Consider the following 20949-nt stretch of genomic DNA (forward strand, 5'->3'; position numbering starts at 1 on the left):
AGTGTGGGTTCCGTCATTTCAAATGACGAAACACCTAGAAACACAAAAAAAATTTCTCTCTCCTATAAACTATTTCATTCCTTTCATTTTTCCTATTTCAAAAAATTAATATTATTTAATAAAATAATAATAAAAAATATCTTTTGGCTAAATTGTTTTGACTGTCACAGGTGGGTCAAACATTGTCACAACTCACAAGTAATTTCGTATTTTTTAATTCATTAATTTATTAATAGTAAATTTAATAAATATACGTGTCATCTTTTATATAATTTTCTATAGAACGTTTTGAGTTTTGACCTAATCAAATTGTGGTTTATTCGAGTTTTAAATACAGGATGGTTAATGTTCAGGATTTGTCTTTGGTTTAGAACTGGCCTTAAGGGTTTTTTTTTACTTTTTTCTATACTGACATGTTTATTTTTCTGGATAAATCAGGCATAGAGCAACCCTCTATATCTTAGGAAAAATTAACTCGAGTATTGGACGTAGTTTTCAAACGAGTTAAAAAATTTTTGATTGAATTAAAACGTATTGTATTTGAAAATCAGAATATAATTATTTTATATTAATATATTAAGCATATAAATTAATTATATCATGTTTGTTGTTTTATGGGTCTTAATTAATGTAGAGTAGTGGTGTTCCTTTTTACAATTATAACGTCTATCTAAACTTTGTAGGATAATTTCAAATTTTATTGTGATCTTTAATGCATCATCAAGTTGCAATAAACGGAAAAAAAATAAACCATAAATTTATGCATACAGTTTATACAATTATTTCATTTTTTATCTGATCTTTAATATTTATTCTTTTAATAGAATTAATTTTTGCCATCTAAAATACTCTAATCTTGCACTTGGGACTATTTAAACTCACCACCTCATTTTCAGGGACAAACATCATACCACTAACCACTATTTCATTAATTCATTCGATCTTTAGTTTTTTTTTTTTTAAACAACCATATCACTCCTAATCTTATAAAAGGTATTGGCAAAATTCCATCTTTCGGAACTCAAAATCCTTGCCTTCCTACAAAAGATCAAGTTATAATACAGAAAAAAAAATAAGCCATAAATTTATACATAGGTCCTAGCTCTATAAAAGCAAATATGTTAGCCCCATATGCATGTTCTTTTCTATGCTTTAAATTCACATTTAATATCTATAGCCTACCATTAATTAACATTATTCCAGGTTTCATATCGTGTCACGCCTTACTTTCACATGTTTAATGTGACCTATTGATACTGGAAGCGGAGGCTTCAATTTGTATTTTACTTGTCTTACTACAACACGTTTAAGAAAATAAAGACAACCTCGAGTTAACTTGAAACACAAATATTTAAGATCTTAATTATTTCCCAATATATGCAGACTCTAAACTCTTCAAGCTCTCGACTTTTGTCTTTAGCGTTTACTTGCGATACATGTTTAAAAACAGACATCAACTTTGGCTAGTGAGTATAGTAACAAACACATTTATTCAAAAAGCTAATGAAACATATCTTAAATTCTTGAGCACGTACAAGAATTTTATAAATCACATCATTATAACATGATTTTAATTAGGGGCCCTTTCTTTTACTCGCCTGAGCCCTGAAATTTTAAAGAATTCTTAAAGACGATCCTAAAGATGACGCAGCCCGTATCAAAAGACAAGCAGGTTTGTTTTGAATCTATTTAAGTTCCGTTTACAAGTTTGCCACATATTAGCCTCTGTCTAAACCTTCTAGTGCATTTAATCCTCATGCATGTAGGTGTAGCTTTTTAAAAGCATCTAATCCACACAACATTTCTAAATCTTTAAATCGTGAAACTTAGATGAAAAGGAGTGTTTTGACCATGATTTCTTATAAATTTAGTTAGAAACCAAAACTTTTAAGTCAGTGACGGTTCAAGCATTTTAAAGGCTTAAAGCAAAAACCAAAACTGGGGCCTTTTCAAAAAGAGATTATTAGTTTACCAGTCTTGTCAGTTTGGATCTAAAAATAATAAACAACAAAGTTAACTTTCTGTGCTTGTAACTATTTCGAGACGAATAATGTTGAAGAATTGAGTTCCAAAATAAGTTAACAATACGAAAACAATACCTAAGTTGAGAAAAACTTAACCCCGCAACCCGTAGATTTATCAACATTCCCAATTGATCTCACATTTACCTTCTTATTTCCATTTGTGATTTTGCTCTAATGGAATCACATTTGGTGTTAATTAGCTGCCAAAATTTCAGTTTTAATACATATAACGAAAGAAAAAACTTGAAAAATGGGAGCCTTAATTTATAGGAGGCCTCACGCCCTAGCTTCACATATTATGCTTGTTGGGCCGACCCTGCTTTGAGCCTTAATCTTCCTCTATTTCTCCTTTTGATCACCGATTAAGACACCACCTTACAACTTACAACTCGTATGGGACGGGTTGTTTCATATCGAATTCCCATTCCTTCCCGATTGAATTTTTCCAAGTCCAAAAATATCAATTTGAAATCAAAAGTATTTTGATTAATCATTCAAAAAGGTTAAGAAAATAAGTCTTGAATGTTTAATTAACCCATAATAAAGTTCATTCCTAAAATCACAAAGAAGAATGATAAAGGAACTCAACTTTTAGAGTCTAAATACCATAAGTGGTTATTCGAATCAAACTTATTCATATACACCCTAGCCGGTTTAATAATGCGTGACAACCTTTTCTTCAAAAGAAAAAACCAAAAAGTGATATGCAGATCCCACATTTTATTTTATTATTTATAAACATAGTGTCAATGATTTTGTTTATCTTGCATATATTATTTAATTATATCAAACATACATTATTATTAGTGGTAGGCCCATTAAGTGGGCGGTCGCAGCCGTTAATGATAAGTTTTAATGTTTTGTAAATTCATAGTATATGTTTGATTAAAAATCAAAACATGTTATATTAGTAAGCAATGTTGATTATGACACAAGCAATATTGGATACGTGAGTGTGTCATGAAACCATCTAAACAATGTCACGTGAGAGGAGCGTATAAGGGGTGTTTGTTATTCGAAAATCGAACCGGATTTAAAGCTGAACCAAGACCAAAGATGCAAGAATACCCGGGCCGAAAACCGAGCGATTTGGGATCTGGTTCAAGATCGAACATGTAAGCATATCAAGGCCGAAGACCGGACCCATTAGATATGAATTTTTTTCGAAATGGTGTATATTTACAAAAAAAAAAAAGGAAAACGGGGAAAGTCAAAAAAAAAAGGTAAACGGTGTATCCTTTCCTGCCACCAGAGGATTAGGAACAATGCGGATTAGGATCCTCCATTGGCAGGCGAGGATCAATCATTGGGGCCTATTTCTTCCACGCCAATGGAGGATTAAGAGCAGCAACTTACAAACCCCGTTTGTGTTCCGTTATAAAACTTAGCCGACGCCTAAACTTAGCCAACTTGGGGAGGGAAAATTTTGTACATAGTCCTTTTTAAGAGAGAGATTTTGAAAATAGTCCAAAAAGTTTTGGATTCCCAAAATAGTCCTCCCAAATCTATCTCCCACGTGAGATTGGGATTCGTGACGTGAGTTTTTGGTATTCTATCACACACTGACACGTGTCATTTCACAGATAAAGTTTCATAGAAGTTTGACTTGGCCGATAGTTTTCAAGTCAAAATAGTTTTCTGAAAAACCATAGGTTTGAAATGAAAGTTGTCCGTCACGTGAGGTTTCGAAAAAGATGATTTTCGCGTTTTTTGAAATGCATCTCCTCGGACGCATTTCAAATGAATTTCGTCTATTTTTGCATAAAAAGACGTGTTGTCAAAAAAGATAGATTTTGTTACAATAGTATTTTAATTCGATGGTTTTTTGATGAAGCTTATATGTTTTTGCATAAAAAGAATATATATTAGAAAAAGTAAATTTATCCACCCACCGCCATCATTCACCACCCACCGCCATCATAACCACCACCACCCACCGCCCACCGCTATCATCAACCACCACCGCCATCATCAACCACCACTACTACCCACCGCCATCATCAACCACCACTGCCCACCGCCATCATCCACCACCACCCCTGCCCACCGCCATCATCCACCACCATCACCACAAACGGGGTTTGTAAGTTGCTGCTCTTAATCCTCCATTGGCGTGGAAGGAATAGGCCCCAATGATTGAACCTCGCCTGCCAATGGAGAATCCTAATCCGCATTGTTCCTAATCCTCTGGTGGTAGGAAAGGATACACCATTTACCTTTTTTTTTTACTTTCCCCGTTTTCCTTTTTTTTTTTTGTAAATATACACCATTTCAAAAAAAATTCCATTAGATATATTAAACAAAACATAATCGAAACAACGCAATCGAGGTTTATACTAGATTAGTATTAAAGCTAAGGGATGTAGGAACCGAATTCGTGAATTGAGTAAATAAACAGAAAATTAACAAATAGTTTTATTACTTATACAATACAATATAAGAATCTGAAATACAATACAGAATCAAAGAAATAAACCAAATACAATACAAAAAAAAATGTAAACGGTTTGGCTGAGGATCGTGTTGAACACGGGGCCCTTAAAACAATATTTCGAGTCTCCCAAGAGAACTCTTTGTTTCCCAGGGTACAACAGCCGGAGCAGTAGTACTGCCGGATTTAACCGTAAACCTGAAAAAGGGTTCGAATAAAAGAAACCAGAAATGTAGAAGAAGAAGAAGTTGGAAAAACCTTGCAACAATGCTTGTGTTGTGTGTAAGGTTTGGTGCGTGTTGCAACTTAATTTACCTCTCTATTTATAGAGGAAAAACAAGACACAAGTTTTTCATCCCACCAATGTGGGATACACCACTATAGTATTTTCTTTCAAATACACACAATCACACATCGATATCTCATTCATCAATGTCTATTAGTGTGCATTTGTTGTGTCATAACAACCTACTAATGCACACGTAACAAATTTTCCAACAATCCCCCACATGAATGGAAATCGATTCTTCGAAGTAAGTTTCAGCAGTTGAGTATTGCTGGATAGGTAGGTGTTACCCTTTGAACCTTCCGTTGTGAAGCATACTTAGCCTCCTAGCGGTTTGTAGTCGCGATGACTTTGAACAGACCCCCATTTGTGTAGACGACAATATGCCTTCACACAATACTCTCCCTGGTTTGGTCAACCCCTCATTCTTGTGTCCGTTATGGTCATGGATCACGGTCCTGGTTCTGCGAGAGCTCTAGGAAATTGCGTCTCCCCACAATTCCATTCGAAGCGACCACACTTCTCTCTAACATAGGTGATTCCCATGAATCATTAAAAGCATCATGGTTATTTCACTTAACCTTAATATGCTTAACCTCTCCCAAATGTCACTGGTTTTAGGGTACTCCCCTAGGAGAAAGGACTAGGAAGTTCAAGACTCCCTTTGGTTTTGGGGTACTCTATCACAGGGACTGCCTCTGGTCATATGATTAAGTTTGCCTATTGAACTTAGCTCTTGGGATCTCCAGTCTGCTAAGTTAGGTTTCCCTCATACTTCCTTTATCGCGGGCTTTAGTCCCATTCCTCTCGACAACTTATAAAACTTATCCGTGTTTAAGCCTTTTGTTAACGGGTCTGCAATGTTATCTTCTGACCTCACATGGTCAATCGTGATAACACCCGTTGACAGTAGTTGTCGTATCATGTTATTCTACGTCTCATATGCCTTGATTTGCCATTATACATTGAACGTTGAGATCTACCAATTGCGGACTCACTGTCACAGTGTATGCAAATTGCCGACAACGGCTTTGGCCATTGTGGAATGTCTTCCACGAATTGACGTAACCATTCTGCCTCTTCCCCAGATTTGTCTAAGGCAATGAATTCAGATTCCATTGTGGATCTAGCAATTACAGTTTGTTTGGATGATTTCCAATATATTGCTGCCCCACCAAGTAGGAACACGTACCCACTTGTTGATTTGGAATCTTTCATATCCGAAATCCAGTTCGCATCAGTATACCCTTCGATCACAGCTGGATGGTTGGTATAATGCAAACCATAGTCTCTTGTGTATCTTATGTACCTAAGCACCCTTATAATAGCTTTCCAATGTTGAACACTTGAATTGCTAGTATATCTACTTAGCCTACTCACCGCGTATGCTAAATCGGGTCTCGTACATGTCATGAGATACATTAGACTTCCAGTGATTCTTGAATACTCTAATTGAGCAACCGGCTCAGCTCTATTTTTACATAGATGTAGAGTAGTGTTAACAGGAGAACGAGCCACTCGCTTGTCTTCCTTGTTGAATTTTTCAAGAATCTTGTCGACATAGTGTGCTTGACTCAAAGTAAGACCTTCTTTAGTTTTAATGATTTTTATTCCAAGAATAGTATCAATTAAACCCATGTCTTTCATGTCAAATCGTGTCTTTAACATGTCTTTTGTAGATTGAACCATTTTATCATTACTCCCAATGAAAAGCATGTCATCCACATAAAGGCATAAAATAACATAACCTCCATTTGTGTTTTTAACATAAACACATTTATCACACTCATTAATTTTGAAACCATTGCTAATCATGACGTGGTCAAACTTTTGGTGCCATTGTTTTAGAGCTTGCTTCAAGCCATATAAAGACTTGATGAGTTTGCATACTTTGCCCTTTTGACCAGGGGCGGAGAAACCCTCAGGTTGCTCCATGTATATCTCTTCTTCCAAATCACCATTTAGAAAATCCGTTTTTACATCCATTTGGTGCACTTCCAAACTTCGTAAAAACGAGATTGCAAGCACCAATCTTATAGAGGTTATACGTGTTACAGGTGAGTAAGTATCAAAATAGTCTAGACCTTCCTTTTGTCTAAAACCTTTGATCACTAGCCTCGCCTTGTATTTATCAATACTTCCATCGGCTTTCATCTTCTTTTCGAATATCCAACGATATCCAAGTGGTTTGCAACCAACTGGAAGATCTACCAATTCCCAAGTATGATTTTGTAAGATCGAATTAATTTCATTCTTGATTGCTTCTTTCCATTGAGGTCTTTCAGGTGAGGTCACCGCTTCATGGTAGGTGTTAGGTTCACCTTCAACCATAAAGCTTACAAAGTCAGGACCAAAGGATTTTGCAACCTTCTGTCTTTTGCTTCGTCTTAAATCACCATCCTCAGTCTCGGGCCGTTCATGTGTTCCTTTATGAACCAAGTCGTCATTTTGTGTTGACGAGCTTGCACCTACATCATTCGCTCGTGATGATGAGGCCTCATGTGTGTGTCCTAACTTAGGAAACACGTGCTCAAAATACGAGACAGTATTGGGCCTCGCCTCCATGAAAGTGTTTACGTGTACATTTGGATTTTTGGATTCATGTACCAAAAACCGATATGCACTACTATTGTGAGCATATCCTATGAAAATGCAATCAACAGTTTTGGGACCAATCCTAAGAGCTTTAGGAGGTGGTACGGTGACTTTAGCTAGGCACCCCCACACTTTCATGTATTTGTACGAAGGTTCTCTTCCCTTCCATAACTTATAAGGAGTCTCGTCCCTATTCTTGAGAGGTATCTTATTTAAAAGATAATTTGCGGTTAAAATGGCACCCCCCACATGTCATGGCTCACCCCAGAACTAACCAACATGGCATTCATCATCTCTTTCAATGTACGGTTCTTTCGTTCCGCCATGCCATTTGATTGTGGAGAATAAGGAGGGGTTAATTCATGTATGGGGGTTGTTTTCTCCAAGAACTGTGCTAAGTTCAAGGTTGTCAAGTAGAAAAACATTTTCTGCTGCCACCTCTTAAAGTGAACACCCGTGAACTTTTCGGGTTTTTCAGCATGGTTAGCCATTGTGGTCGCTCCCACATTGGCTGGGGTGGTCAAATGGACAGCAGGGGTAGCATTAGAAGTGTTTGGGGTTGGTCCTGTCATTCTTGCACACAGAAAACAGACCAAGTTAGTAACTTAGAAAAAAAATTCAGAAAATTCTGAAATTTGCCTGATAAATCTATCCCGTGCGAGATAACAAAACCAGCCCAAAAAAGGAGCCTTTTCTGATTTCAGAATGCTAAACAAAGAACGAATCTATCTAAGTTCAACTTTGAAGATCCAATTCTTGATTCTAAGACCAAAACAGAAAAGAAAAACTGTTTTTAAAAACATATATTATTTTGAAACAAACTGGTTTGGATCAAAATAGAATAGTTTCTGAAAATTTAAACAAAGTTTTCACAATAAGCTATCTCGTGCTAGATAGCCAAAAACAGCCCAAAAAGAAGCATTTTCTGATTTCAAAATGTTAAACCAAGAACGAATCTGTCTAAGTCCAACTTTGAAGATCCAATTCTTGATTCTGAGACCAAAACAGAAAAGAAAAAAAAAACTGTTTTTAAAACATATACTATTTTGAAACAAAACTGGTTTGGATCAAAACAGAATAGTTTCTGAAAATTTAAGCAAAGTTTTCACGAAACGGTTTTAAAAATATTGTTTTAAGATTGTAGGAACCGAATTCGTGAATTGAGTAAATAAACAGAAAATTAACAAATAGTTTTATTACTTATACAATACAATACAAGAATCTGAAATACAATACAGAATCAAAGAAATAAACCAAATACAATACAAAAAAAAATGTAAACGGTAACAGTGAAACAGTAGTTGTAATGTCATAGAATGCTCACAATCGAGATAACACTAGCTTTTGGTGTTGAACATCTTAAGAAAAAAAGTAGAAATTGTGAACAAATAAGAGTACTCCTCTCTCTTGTTTGTAAAATATATTTAGAGTTGCGAGCTACTAATCTTGTAATTTAAATCATACAAAAAGAAATCTAATATGCTAATTAATCTTGTAATAAACAAAATAAGGTAACATTAATATGAATTTACGTGGACAGGGAAAGTTTTCGTTTCAACTTATTAACCGAGCACTATGAGTTACGTCCTCACCAACTGAGCCATCAGTTAAAAATACACTATGTTTTGTTCATCATACGACCAAAAATTGATTGTATTCACTTTATGCTCGTTACAAAAACTGTTAAAAGTATCATAACAATTAAAGTTGAAGCGTGTTAATTAATGTTTTGTTTAAAATATGACATGCTTTTTCATCTATACAATACTAATTATTTAAACGTGTTGATATGATTAGTGATCTATTGTGTCTTGTTCGTTTATTTGCGTTATTTGGTTTTGAGTCTTGTTGGATCATATTGTGAGCTTGGACCATAATAGCTTTTAGCTCGTTAAAGAGCTGACGGGTTGGTGAGCTTTTGCTGCTTAAGTGTGGAGCTAGAACCGAGCCTGATTCGTTTCTTATGCCACTAACCCGTTTTATCTCAATAAAAGGAGGAGAAGGAAGCCAGTTCAGTTGTTGGAGACATTAAGTTACACCGTTCGTCTCTTATCTTCTCTCTTGATTTAGATTCAAATTAGTGTTAGGGTTTGTATTAGTTTGTAAGTTTTGTTGAGAGTTTATGATATAGATTAGCGATGATCTATATTTGTGTATTGGTTTTTTTGGTGGTGTAATCTTCGTCTTTGGATCTTTATTTGGTTAAAGATTAGTTTATACTTTATATGACGATCATGTTTGATTAATGAAAGTCAAAGCTCAAAGCATGATTTCTGACAAAAAAACTTTAAAATATGCTAACCTTTGCATTTTTTTTATTCTTTTGTAACATTATTTTTTTTATCATATCTACTCTTGTCAAAATAAAAAATTAAACGTGAAGTGAATTCATTTATTCATTTATTTCACAACTACAATGTAAAATACCATCACATATATAGTGTCATAAAAAACACAAAATTTAAAGTATATTGAATTATTCCTTTTTTTTTGCTTATCAAATGATATTAATGACCTTGAAAATTGGGTAAATCAACATTGTTTATTTATGCTAGTTGTGTGTGTGTTTAAGAGTAAACTTGAAAATTAACTAATAAATTTTGAAAATGGACATTTATAATGAGACTAAAAAAAAAATATAGACACTTTTAATGAAACGGATGAAATAATCATTTTTTATTATTGATTTGGTACAAAGTTTTCACATGTAGTATAATAATATAAATATACTAAAAATATATTATTCTCTTCATTTTCTATGAATAATAATAATAATAATAATAATAATAATAATAATAATATATTTGCCTGTTTGGTACCAAGCTTTCAGCCTTTCACATGTTCTGGTCCTACCGACCCACACACAAATTATGTAATTTATTTGAAGTGGGCGATGGCGTGGCCGGTGGCTAACTAGGGTCCAAATCACAATTAATAAAATGGACCTTTCCGGTCAACTTGACCCAAGTCCATACCTTTTCATTTTATTTTCCGACTAAACACCATGATTATTGCTAATGATGATATACAAAGACAAATACAAACACAAGGGTTTTATCCTCGTAATTTCGTATACTGACTTGACTATTAGAGTGTCTACGGTGTCAGCCTGTAAAACCTTCTAACGGATTGTATCACAATTTTCAGTGTTCTTAATATATAACCCTTGACTCAGGAAGACAACGGTAGTACACCATCATCTGATATTCATAATGGTCCAAGCTAAGAAAGTCTATACCTTGCCGCTAACTCCTGACACGAGATTCACAAGTTTTTTTTTGTAGCACGAGTAGGTTTGTAATAAACTTATTTAAATTGGCGTGAGTTGTAACAAAAACTTGTTAATCAGTATATTATAAATAGATAAATAACTAAATAAGGGACTAATGTTAACAGTTGGTTGTTGAAACTTGAATAACAATAATCCACTTAAAATTTAAAAATCTTACAAAGGGTTTCTTTTGCTCTCCCATAAATAACATAAGGACCATAAAACATCAATTAACCAAAATTAAAGGGCTTTTATGTACTTTCACACAACAGAAAAACGTGGAAATTTTCTTTTTCCAGTCAACCCTCCACCAAAATATAACGAAATTTCTGACTTGATTTCCACACACACCCCTCAATTATATTTATATTAATATATATATACATGTGAGTTGTGCTTGATATCAGTGCAGAAACAAACTTTTATAAAATATAGCATCACAAAGAGAAAAGAATGGAGAAAGCCATTAACAGACAGAAGATCTTACTTAATCATCTTCAACCTTCAAACTTGAATCACGGCCATCAATCTAATCTTTCTGTAAGTTTAAACCTTCTTCTGTTTATGATGTTTGTGGTTTTTGTTTTTTATTTTTTTTTTCTTCTGGTTTTATGCAAGTCACAAGTTTTATTCTAAGTTTATAAAATGCTTGAACAAATTTCAAACTTTATTAGTTAGCTTCCATTCAAAACTGTAAAAAAATTTAACCCAATTTTGTATATTTAATTTATTTTTGTGTATATTTCAATTCTTTTAACACTAAATTCCAACATTAACTTTTGGTATATGCTTGATTGTACGTTTTAAACCGTGGTTCATTTCTGACTATACACAAAATATCTTCATATATGTCATGAGTACGGGGCTATAAATTTGTTTCCTACCGTATAAATATAATTATACTGGTGTGTTATATGGTATTGGACCGTGAAGTAGAATTATGAGCATAGATTAGATGGATGTGTGAGTTGTTGTTCTACAAAATTTGTTATATATAAAATTTAAACATTTTTATGTAAATATGTAACATATAGATATAACTAGACAAATATGTAAACTCAAATTTATAGATAAGAGGAAACCATTTTCTATTAAATTACTAAAATTCATCTACTATAGTTAACTAAGTTTTATTTATTTTGTTGGCTAACTTTTTCTAAATCAATTTATAACTATCATTCATTGATAATTTGTCCAAGTGTATTAAATCGTTAATTATGTATTTATTTATTTTAACGATCAATGAATTTTTTAAATGGGCTATTGGCTTGTACAATGAAAAAATTAAAATAAATTATATATTTTAATATAATTAATCTTTTTTTAGGTCAATCATGAACCACACTTATTTAACCCCACCACCAACCATTGATGGTCTTAATTCATCACTTTAATGAGTTTTCACAAGAAAAAGAAAGATGAATGGGATAGAAAGAGATAGCACCAAAATTGTAAAGATTAATTTGATAAAATATCTAGAATATCATTTAATAAGAGCATAATTTAAATTGGTTTGGTAGTCCAAACATATAATGAGTTTTCACAAGAAAAGTAAAGGATGAACATGAAAGCAAGAGATAGCACCAAACTTGTAGAGATTAATATGATAAGATGTCTAATTATGTGAACAAAACTTAAATTTGTTTGGTGTTCCAAGTTGACAAGTTTTAAATTTTTAGGTTTCTTTTGGAAGATATAGCACCAAAATTGTAAAGATTATTAATTTGATAAGATATCTAAAATACCATTTAATGTGAAAAATAAATTAAATTGGTTTGGTGTTCCAAATTGACAAGTTTTAAACTTTTAGGTTTCTATTAATTGAGGGTGATAAGCCATAAGTGGCTTTTGTGGTTATTGTAATTACTTTACAATTTGTTTTACTTTATGAATGTATGTATGAAGTAGTGGCAAATTATGGCACAACCTGAAGCATGACACAATACAAAAATAATTAGTATTTGGGTTGTAATATCTAACTTGTTTAAAAACGGGTCGTGTACCTCGGGAGTATTCAATTAAATGAGCCGTGTTCAGGTTGTCATGTTTAACCGGTTTAACTAAACATGTCACTTTGTTGACCCATATAACCCAATTAACATATTACAACTTGATTACTACCTGCCACCTTCAACCTGTTTGTCACATTTAGATAAATGGGCTATAAAATGTCATGTTCGGGTTATAGGTTTTAAGCGTGTGCTAGTTTAGATTGTGAAGAAACACTAAGTGACCCCGGCAGATTACGGATAATCTTAGGGTCAAGTAGATGTTTCCCACGAGGGTTAGGTCCGGCAAAGATGGTTATTCTTCTGATGACCTGCAAAACAGACACCGTGAGCTCGTCACTGAGAAGGGGGTACCTCCTTGTGACCACCCTCCGGCGTGAGAATCAGACTAGATTGCTCTGAATATAAATGTATATTAAGAGAAATAGCTAGAGCAGATAAGATATGTGATGATATCAGATAGTATATGAGAGTATATGATAACATATATGATACCGTTCCAAGGTGTTGGAGTATTTATAGCCGAAGGTAGGTTTCCAAGCAGGTACAGCCAGCTGTATAATATTCCTTTTCTACCAACTGTGGGCTACGCACATGCCGTGCTGGTGGTTGGTGAGTAGGCAGCGGCTGATAGTGACATGGCCGGCTGTGTACTATTCCTTTTCCACCAACTGCAGGCTATGTACGTGCCACGATGAGGGTTGGTGAGTAGGCAGCGGCTGATAGTGACATTTTGTACTAGAGCGTGCTCCTCGTCGTACTGTTGTCAGTGAGCTGTCACCCTGTGATGGGCTGCTTTGGTCAGATCTTGTCTATTTTGTCCATACCTTGGCAGGTATAGTACAAAAGATCCTCCAGAAGCGTACGGACTGGCTCATTTGGGCGGGAGTATTCCCGCCTTGCTCATTCCTTCTTCAGGTGACATTACTGAATTATTGAGAGTTAGTGCCTTGTGCGTGTAGCCTTACTATTAGTGCGGGTAGCCTCCGCTGATGGCTTGTATCCGCAGCTGCGGGAACAGGCGGGGTACTTCACCATTGGGAGGCTTTTCTTGCGGAAACAGCTGGCGTATGCGCGTAAGGTCTTCATCTCTCTGAGCATGGTGGGTCCTGCGGAACCAGTTGGTCTTTGCGCAGACGTCCCTCTTCAAGGTGAGTCTTGCGGGTCCAACTGGGCTCTGCTGGGACCTACCTCTTCAGATTGGTTTCTAACACAAATAAGAATCTGAGTCGTGTTGAACAATTCAATCCATTAACTCTATGCCTCTTTGGTGTAAAACTGTAAACATCAGTCACTTCTTATAATTCTTATAATGTTTAAAAAGAAAAAAAAATGAAAATATCATGAAAGTTAGTTAATGTGTCTAAACAAGAATAATTAAGTTGTTAATATTCGTATATATAATTATCATGTTTTTATTTATTTGACCCATTCTTCAATTAGGCTTCAATTTGCTTAGCTGGGGATAATCACCGGGCTTCTGGAGATGATGTTGTTATTGTGGCGTAAATTTCGCTCCTTGGAACTTGTTAAAAATTTATCTGTGCATAATTATATAAAAACTAAAAAAATTTATCTACATTATTTTAAACAGTGCATACCGTACAGCCCAATGCAAATCTAAGCGTGGAGGTTTTAAGGATACTCTTCCTGATGATTTACTCTCAACAGTTCTAAAGGTATATCTTTATCTATACAATTTAACGAAAAACACATTTTCTCTAAAATTTGTTTATTTAAAAAAAAACCCTCATATCCCGTTCTCTATCTCTATATTTGTCATGCTCACAAAAACATATTTTATCATTTTTTTTTCTTTTTCATACACTAGCAATAATTATAGAGGTTTGACTTTGTTTTTCTATTAAACTATATAATTTAAAGATAAATCAATTTTAGAGAAGGGGATGTGAATGCTTTTAGACTATTGGTTGACCATAACAAATCTTAACTTCCAATGAATGTTTAACCTTAAAAAGTCAACGCATGTCGAGTTCGAGTTTAAGCTTGACTCATTGCAAAATCTATGTCTAAGTTGGAACCAACTTATGAGCAATTTTTCAAACTCGCTTGCTTATCAAGTGATATGCATATGTCAAATCTACCTAGGAGACGAAATAAAGTTGATTATAAAACGTCTACAATGATTTAGGTGTTGGGTTGATGCCCAAGTGGTTAATGGGGATTGGGAACGGACACACTCGAGTTTTAACTCGTGTTTTTTGTTGATCAGGCAGTGGTAGAGAAGACAAATGTGAACCCCAGTGAAATAGGGGATATTATTGTTGGCACAGTTCTAGCACCAGGTTCACAAAGGGGAATTGAATGCAGAATGGCTGCAATTTATGCTGGATTTCCAGGTACTTATTTTATTAACTTTATTTTATATTTATACCTTTAATAATGTTTTTTTTTCCTTTAAAAATAATAAATATTGGGTGTATTTTTTTCTTCCAGATACTGTGCCCATTAGAACAGTGAATAGACAATGTTCGTCCGGACTCCAGGCAGTTGCTGATGTGGCAGCATACATAAAAGCAGGATTTTATGAGATAGGTATTGGTGCTGGAGTAGAGTCAATGAGTACTGACCAAATTGGACCAATTTCAAAAGTCAACCCAAAAGTTAGTCTCTATTCCATTGTCAAACTCTTCCAAAAGTCAAAATTCATAAAGCATAACTGTGACAGTTATACTATGTCTATTATATTAAAAGGTGGGCAAATTTGCACAAGCCAGAGATTGTCTTCTTCCTATGGGAATCACATCTGAAAACGTGGCACAACGGTTCGGTGTTACTAGGCAAGAACAAGACCAAGCTGCAGTAAGTTTGCCTTTCCAAAGTCAACTAATTCGGTCAAAATGTATTTTATTAATCAGCATGATTTAAATAAATTGTTTTCCTTATAATAGGTCGAGTCTCATAGACGTGCTGCTATAGCAACTTCGTCTGGGAAGTTTAAAGACGAGATTGTCCCTGTTTACACCAAGGTACAGATTTTGACTCTTAAAGTCAAGCCATATTATATTAAAAATTAATATGCATTTTGGTGCAAATTAAAGTAATTAACATTAACATCTTCTGGTTGAAGTGGTTACTATTAATAAGATTAATAGAATTCACATTGATGTTGAGAATGATATTAGTCAATTTTGACCTAACAAAGCCACTTTTTGTAGATAATTGACCAGAAAACAGGAGAGGAAAAGCCGGTAATAATATCAGTAGATGATGGTATTAGGCCAAACACAAACTTGGCTGATCTAGCAAAGCTAAAACCGTCATTCAAAAAAGACGGTACAACAACAGCAGGTATAAATACGTTTAATATTATACATTATATAACTTAATATTGCACATACAACTTAAAACCAGTAACTTTTTATTTATTTTCAAACAGGGACTGCAAGTCAGATTAGTGACGGAGCAGGTGCGGTTCTCCTCATGAAAAGAAGTGTGGCTTTAAAAAAAGGTCTTCCAATTCTTGGTGTGTTCAGGTATGTCTACCACTGACTTCAAAAGGTAGTTTGGTTAACTTTCTACATGCAACTTACAGTTACTCATGAACAAACATAATGTCACATTATATAGGAGTTTTGAAGCTGTTGGTGTGGACCCCGCTATTATGGGCGTAGGTCCTGCTGTTGCAATTCCAGCTGCTGTGAAGTCAGCGGGTCTAGAACTTAACAACATTGATCTATTTGAAATAAACGAGGTAAATACGTCTCATTTACTACCGTTCTACAAGAACTATAAGAATGCTATATTTCATTTTCGGTAAACTTCAGTTGAACTTACCTATTTACCCTTCAATGTTGTTAACAGGCATTCGCATCCCAATTTGTATATTGTCGCAAGAAGCTACAGCTTGATCCTCAAAAGGTTAATGTTAATGGTGGAGCTATTGCTATTGGGCATCCTTTAGGAGCTACAGGTAACTTACTTTAATCCTAAAATACACCTTTTGTATCCTTTTACTTAAAAAGTGCTCGGTTTTTATTAACCCGTTGGCGTCTTTCAAATCTCAGGAGCTCGTTGTGTTGCAACTTTACTTCATGAGATGAAACGTCGGGGCAAAGATGCTCGATTTGGAGTTGTTTCTATGTGCATAGGTCACTCTTACTCTACTAACATAGCTTCTTATCATATTTAATACATTTATTTACAAACTTAGAAAATGTTGACCCCTTATATGAATCAAATAATGATGTTGACTATTAACAATGGTGCAGGTTCTGGTATGGGTGCTGCAGCAGTGTTCGAAAGAGAAGATTGATTTAAGAAAATAAAATCAGCATGTGACATTGAGATTTGGAAGTAATGCTTGATGATATAAATTTCTGTCTGGTGTTATTATTGAGAAACTATATTGTAGTACATAAATGATGGCTCATGTCACATATTCTTTTAGACTTTGAAGCACTTGAAAGTTTTATAATTGTGTACTTGACAGATGAGGTCATGATGGAGCTTAGAAAGGGCAAGATCATCCTTTAACCTGCACCGTAAAAAGGATTCATGATATTAGGGAACATCCATATGCAAAGCATATGAAATATGTGACATATGTAGGAGAGTAGATGAGGTCCATTTGGTTACTAGTCCAAAAACCAAGAAAATATAAAAAGTTAAAAACAAATGGGACCGAAAACGAAACTGGACAATAAACCATATACGTATTTGGGGTTGTTTTAATTCGAAAAACAAACAAACAGTTTGGTTTTATGTTTTTCACAAAAACCGAGTTACCCGTTTAGAAGCATGTATCGAAAACCGAAGAACACTTAACCGAACAGTAAAAAAGAGTCAGCTTTTATGATCGAATTACCCCCGTAAAAACCACCCGAACTTTTCTATTAAATTTATAGATTATAATTTTTAGTTTGGAAGATAAGTAATTTATTAAAAACATTAACAAAAGGTGTGGTCCAATAACTTTAGGCTTTTAAAGAAACCAGATCTGGCCGAACGGTAACTGGTTCTGATCTGATTTAGTCTAGTCCTGATTCAATTATTTGATTCTGTTGGTCCATACCAAGCTAAGCCCACACGGACATACACATAACTTATGGCAGAATATGCATGAGTTTATAATAAAAGTGCATTGATGCTACTATAACTTTTTATTTCATAATTCAAGTAACATAACCAAGAAAGGGGTAAAAGTCCGTGTAAAAGATATGTGGGATAAAAGTGAAACCCAAGCTAGATAAACTATTTGGTATGCACAATTTCGTAATTTCTTAATTAATCAAAAATAACAATCGTAAAACGCGTATTACCTTCACACGCCTTTATATAATAACTGGAACTTGGGTATTCGCTCCGGAGGAAGTGGGCAATTTACTATCAGCTTGCCTTTCATGGCCCCTCTAAATATTTCCTGCAACACAAATACAAATCACATATATCAATAATAGTTTCTTTTAGTCATATGAACTAATAATTGTTATTAGACTCAAAAGAAATTCTTCGTGCGTCAACCTGGCCCCGCCCATTCCTAGATGCCCATGTCTTCACATTATAAATGAGTCGTCATAATGTACTCATTTGGATCATAGAGTTCATATAAACAAGAACTTTTCCACAATGTCCAGGAAATGTTCTTAATGGCATCTTAAAGTTAAAAGATTTGTGGTGAAAGGAAGCGTACCTCTACAACATCAATGAAATCTTGTTTTCTGTGAAATGCACCTACCCACTTTGTGTGATCTGCGCTCCTGCAGTCATGTGAAATAAAACATGCATTCATAAAAGAAATAAAAACATCTGGCAGACATTCTATCAACTAATAAAACATGCAAATCAATTACTTCACAATATCTGATTGAATTGGCATTACAATTTGCAACTCGTTATTCATCTATGCAGTCAATATTGGTGGGATATCGGCCCCCATAAGAAAAACAGTCAAAATATCGGTACCGATAATATCGGCGATATTGATCGATAATTGGTCTTTATGATATCGTGATTTCACCGATTTTCTCGGTTTTTAATCTTACTGCCTAAACTAAAGGTGCAAAGACCGGGTATTTTCAGGAACCGGTTCCGGGTATGGTAAAAAAAAGTCAAAACCGGGTCGGATAGAAACCAATTCCGGGTATAGTTGGGTATTTGATCGGGTTTTCCGGGTTTTTTTCGGGTAGGGTTGGGTCGGGTTTTGACCGGGTATTGGTGCCAGTGGAACCAATTCCAGCGGGTCCGGTTCCGGGGAGAAACCCAAAGCCCGGTCTGTACATGCGGGTAGGGTAGGGTTGGGTCCGAGAGCGGTATTTTAGGGCACCCCTAGCCTAAACTTTCCTAAAGCCGAATACAAGTAAAAATGTTGGCCCAAAGGCCAATAGTATACCAAATCGGACACCTATTTTTCTCAAGAGTATCAATTGCTGTTAGTGTTGCTAACAGGTTAATGTTACTGTTCTAAATTCTAACTGTTAATTGTTAGTCATATTTTTAATTTGTTTACTGACTTACTCGGTCCTTGACCGACATCCGATATTGCACTAACTGCAAGTTCTAACTAAGGGATTAGTTATACAAACAGTCAGCTACAGCTTTATGCTTATATATATATATGTGTGTGTGTGTGTGTGTGTGCTAATTCAGACAAGTGATGATCAGTAAAACAAAAACTAATTACCCGGAATCCATCTTCATGTGATGAGCATTGAAGAAGAACACTGTGGAAGGTATAAGCGTGATATCAAAATACTTAACATAAACTTGAACATCCTCCGAATCAACATCCACTAACGCTATACTCGCGAATTTAGACACGTCTTGTTCAGATTTAGAAAACTGTGAATTAAATTGAAGGTAAACAAACAGTGATCGATAAATGAATTGAAAACCCTAGAGGATTGGATAATAATAATAATAATAATAAGTTTGTACGATGTCGTCGAGTTGTAGGCAGACGGAATCGGAAGATCGGCCGAAGCGAAGGACGAGAAGCTTGTCGATGGTGTCTCTGATTATTGAATCGACGTCTTCTTTCTTTGTTAGGCTTCTCAGAAGGTAACTCATCGTTCGTTACCCTGATACACACCTGCAATTTTCAAACGTTTGTTTCAATCATTTTTGTTCTATAGTAATCTATTTTTTTTTTAATTTTGCAATGTTTTTACTTTGTATAATAACTTTAAAGTTGCGAAAATTAGTAAAAATTCGAAATATAATTTTAAAGTTTCGAAAATTTGCAAAAAAAGTTCGGAAATTTGAGGTTCGGGTTAGAACGGGTCAAGGTCGGAACGGGTCAAAACGGGTTTCGGGTCAGTTTTCTTTTTGAACCAATGAATCAGCGTGTTTTCAACACGTTACAACTCGTTTTAACAGCAAAAGCTCGTTTAAGCGAATTTTCAGTTCGTTTCAGCACCTAACAGCTCGTTTAAGAGATTTTTAAGTTCGTTTAAGCACTTAACGGCTCGTTTAAGCGATTTTTCAGTTCGTTTCAGCACCTAATAGCTCGTTTAAGCGATTTTTAAGTTCGTTTCAGCACCTAACAGCTCGTTTAAGCGATTTTTAAGTTCGTTTCAGCACCTAACAGCTCGTTTAAGCGATTTTTAAGTTCGTTTTAGCACCTAACAGCTCGTTTAAGCGATTTTTCAGTTTGTTTCAGCACCTAACAATTCGCTTAAACGAGCTGTTAGGTGCTGAAATGAACTTAAAAATCGCTTAAACGAGCTGTTAGGTGCTAAAACGAACTGAAAAATCGTTTAAACGAGCTGTTAGGTACGGAAACGAACTTAAAAATCGCTTAAACGAGCTGTTAGATGCTGAAACGAACTTAAAAATCGCTTAAACGAGTTGTTAAGTGCTGAAACGAACTTAAAAATCGCTTAAACGAGCAGTTAGGTGCTGATACGAACTTAAAAATCGCTTAAACGAGCAGTTAGGTGATGATACGAACTTAAAAATCGCTTAAACGAGCTATTAGGTGTTGAAACGAACTGAAAAATCGCTTAAACGAGCTGTTACGTGCTGAAACGAACTGAAAAATCGCTTAAACGAGCTGTTAAGTGCTGAAACGAACTTAAAAATCGCTTAAACGAGCTGTGAGGTGCTGAAACGAACTTAAAAATCACTTAAACGAGCTGTTAGGTGCTGAAACGAACTTAAAAATCGCTTAAACGAGCTGTTAGGTGCTGAAACGAACTTAAAAATCGCTTAAACGAGCTGTTAGGTGCTGAAACGAACTGAAAAATCGCTTAAACGAGCTGTTAGGTGCTGAAACGAACTTAAAAATCACTTAAACGAGCTGTTAGGTGCTGAAACGAACAGAAAAATCTCTTAAACGAGCTGTTAAGTGCTGAAACGAACTTAAAAATCGC

At 34.9% G+C, this 20949-nt stretch overlaps 2 protein-coding genes across 3 annotated transcripts; one reads left to right on the forward strand and one right to left on the reverse strand.

Annotated features, from left to right (window-relative positions):
• The first annotated feature begins 10952 nt into the window (after positions 1 to 10952).
• On the forward strand, positions 10953 to 17078 carry LOC143562366 (3-ketoacyl CoA thiolase 1, peroxisomal-like). The gene is made up of 13 exons (XM_077050185.1): positions 10953 to 11147; positions 14060 to 14121; positions 14211 to 14295; positions 14850 to 14976; positions 15074 to 15240; positions 15332 to 15439; positions 15529 to 15606; positions 15796 to 15928; positions 16017 to 16113; positions 16208 to 16331; positions 16442 to 16550; positions 16645 to 16728; positions 16849 to 17078. The coding sequence occupies exons 1-13, from the start codon at positions 11061 to 11063 to the stop codon at positions 16890 to 16892; spliced, it is 1305 nt and encodes a 434-aa protein (XP_076906300.1). The 5' UTR covers positions 10953 to 11060; the 3' UTR covers positions 16893 to 17078.
• LOC143562367 (uncharacterized) lies at positions 16940 to 19677 on the reverse strand. Of its 2 annotated transcripts, XM_077050186.1 has the most exons (5): positions 19514 to 19677; positions 19260 to 19417; positions 18270 to 18336; positions 17899 to 17999; positions 16940 to 17114 (listed from the first exon to the last, which is right to left on the reverse strand). In XM_077050186.1, exons 1-4 carry the CDS (start codon positions 19643 to 19645, stop codon positions 17901 to 17903), a joined length of 456 nt encoding a protein of 151 aa, XP_076906301.1. In that variant the 5' UTR covers positions 19646 to 19677; the 3' UTR covers positions 16940 to 17114; positions 17899 to 17900. The 2 variants fall into 2 exon arrangements, with proteins under 2 accessions (XP_076906301.1, XP_076906302.1); XM_077050187.1 differs by lacking the exon at positions 16940 to 17114 and having other exon boundaries at positions 17897 to 17999.
• Between the last annotated feature and the right edge of the window lie 1272 nt (positions 19678 to 20949).

Source organism: Bidens hawaiensis, unplaced genomic scaffold, assembly GCF_021521415.1.
Source record: "Bidens hawaiensis isolate Kalapana, Puna unplaced genomic scaffold, B.hawaiensis_p1.1 tig00020944_1, whole genome shotgun sequence".
In the NCBI taxonomy this organism is placed as follows: domain Eukaryota; kingdom Viridiplantae; phylum Streptophyta; class Magnoliopsida; order Asterales; family Asteraceae; genus Bidens; species Bidens hawaiensis.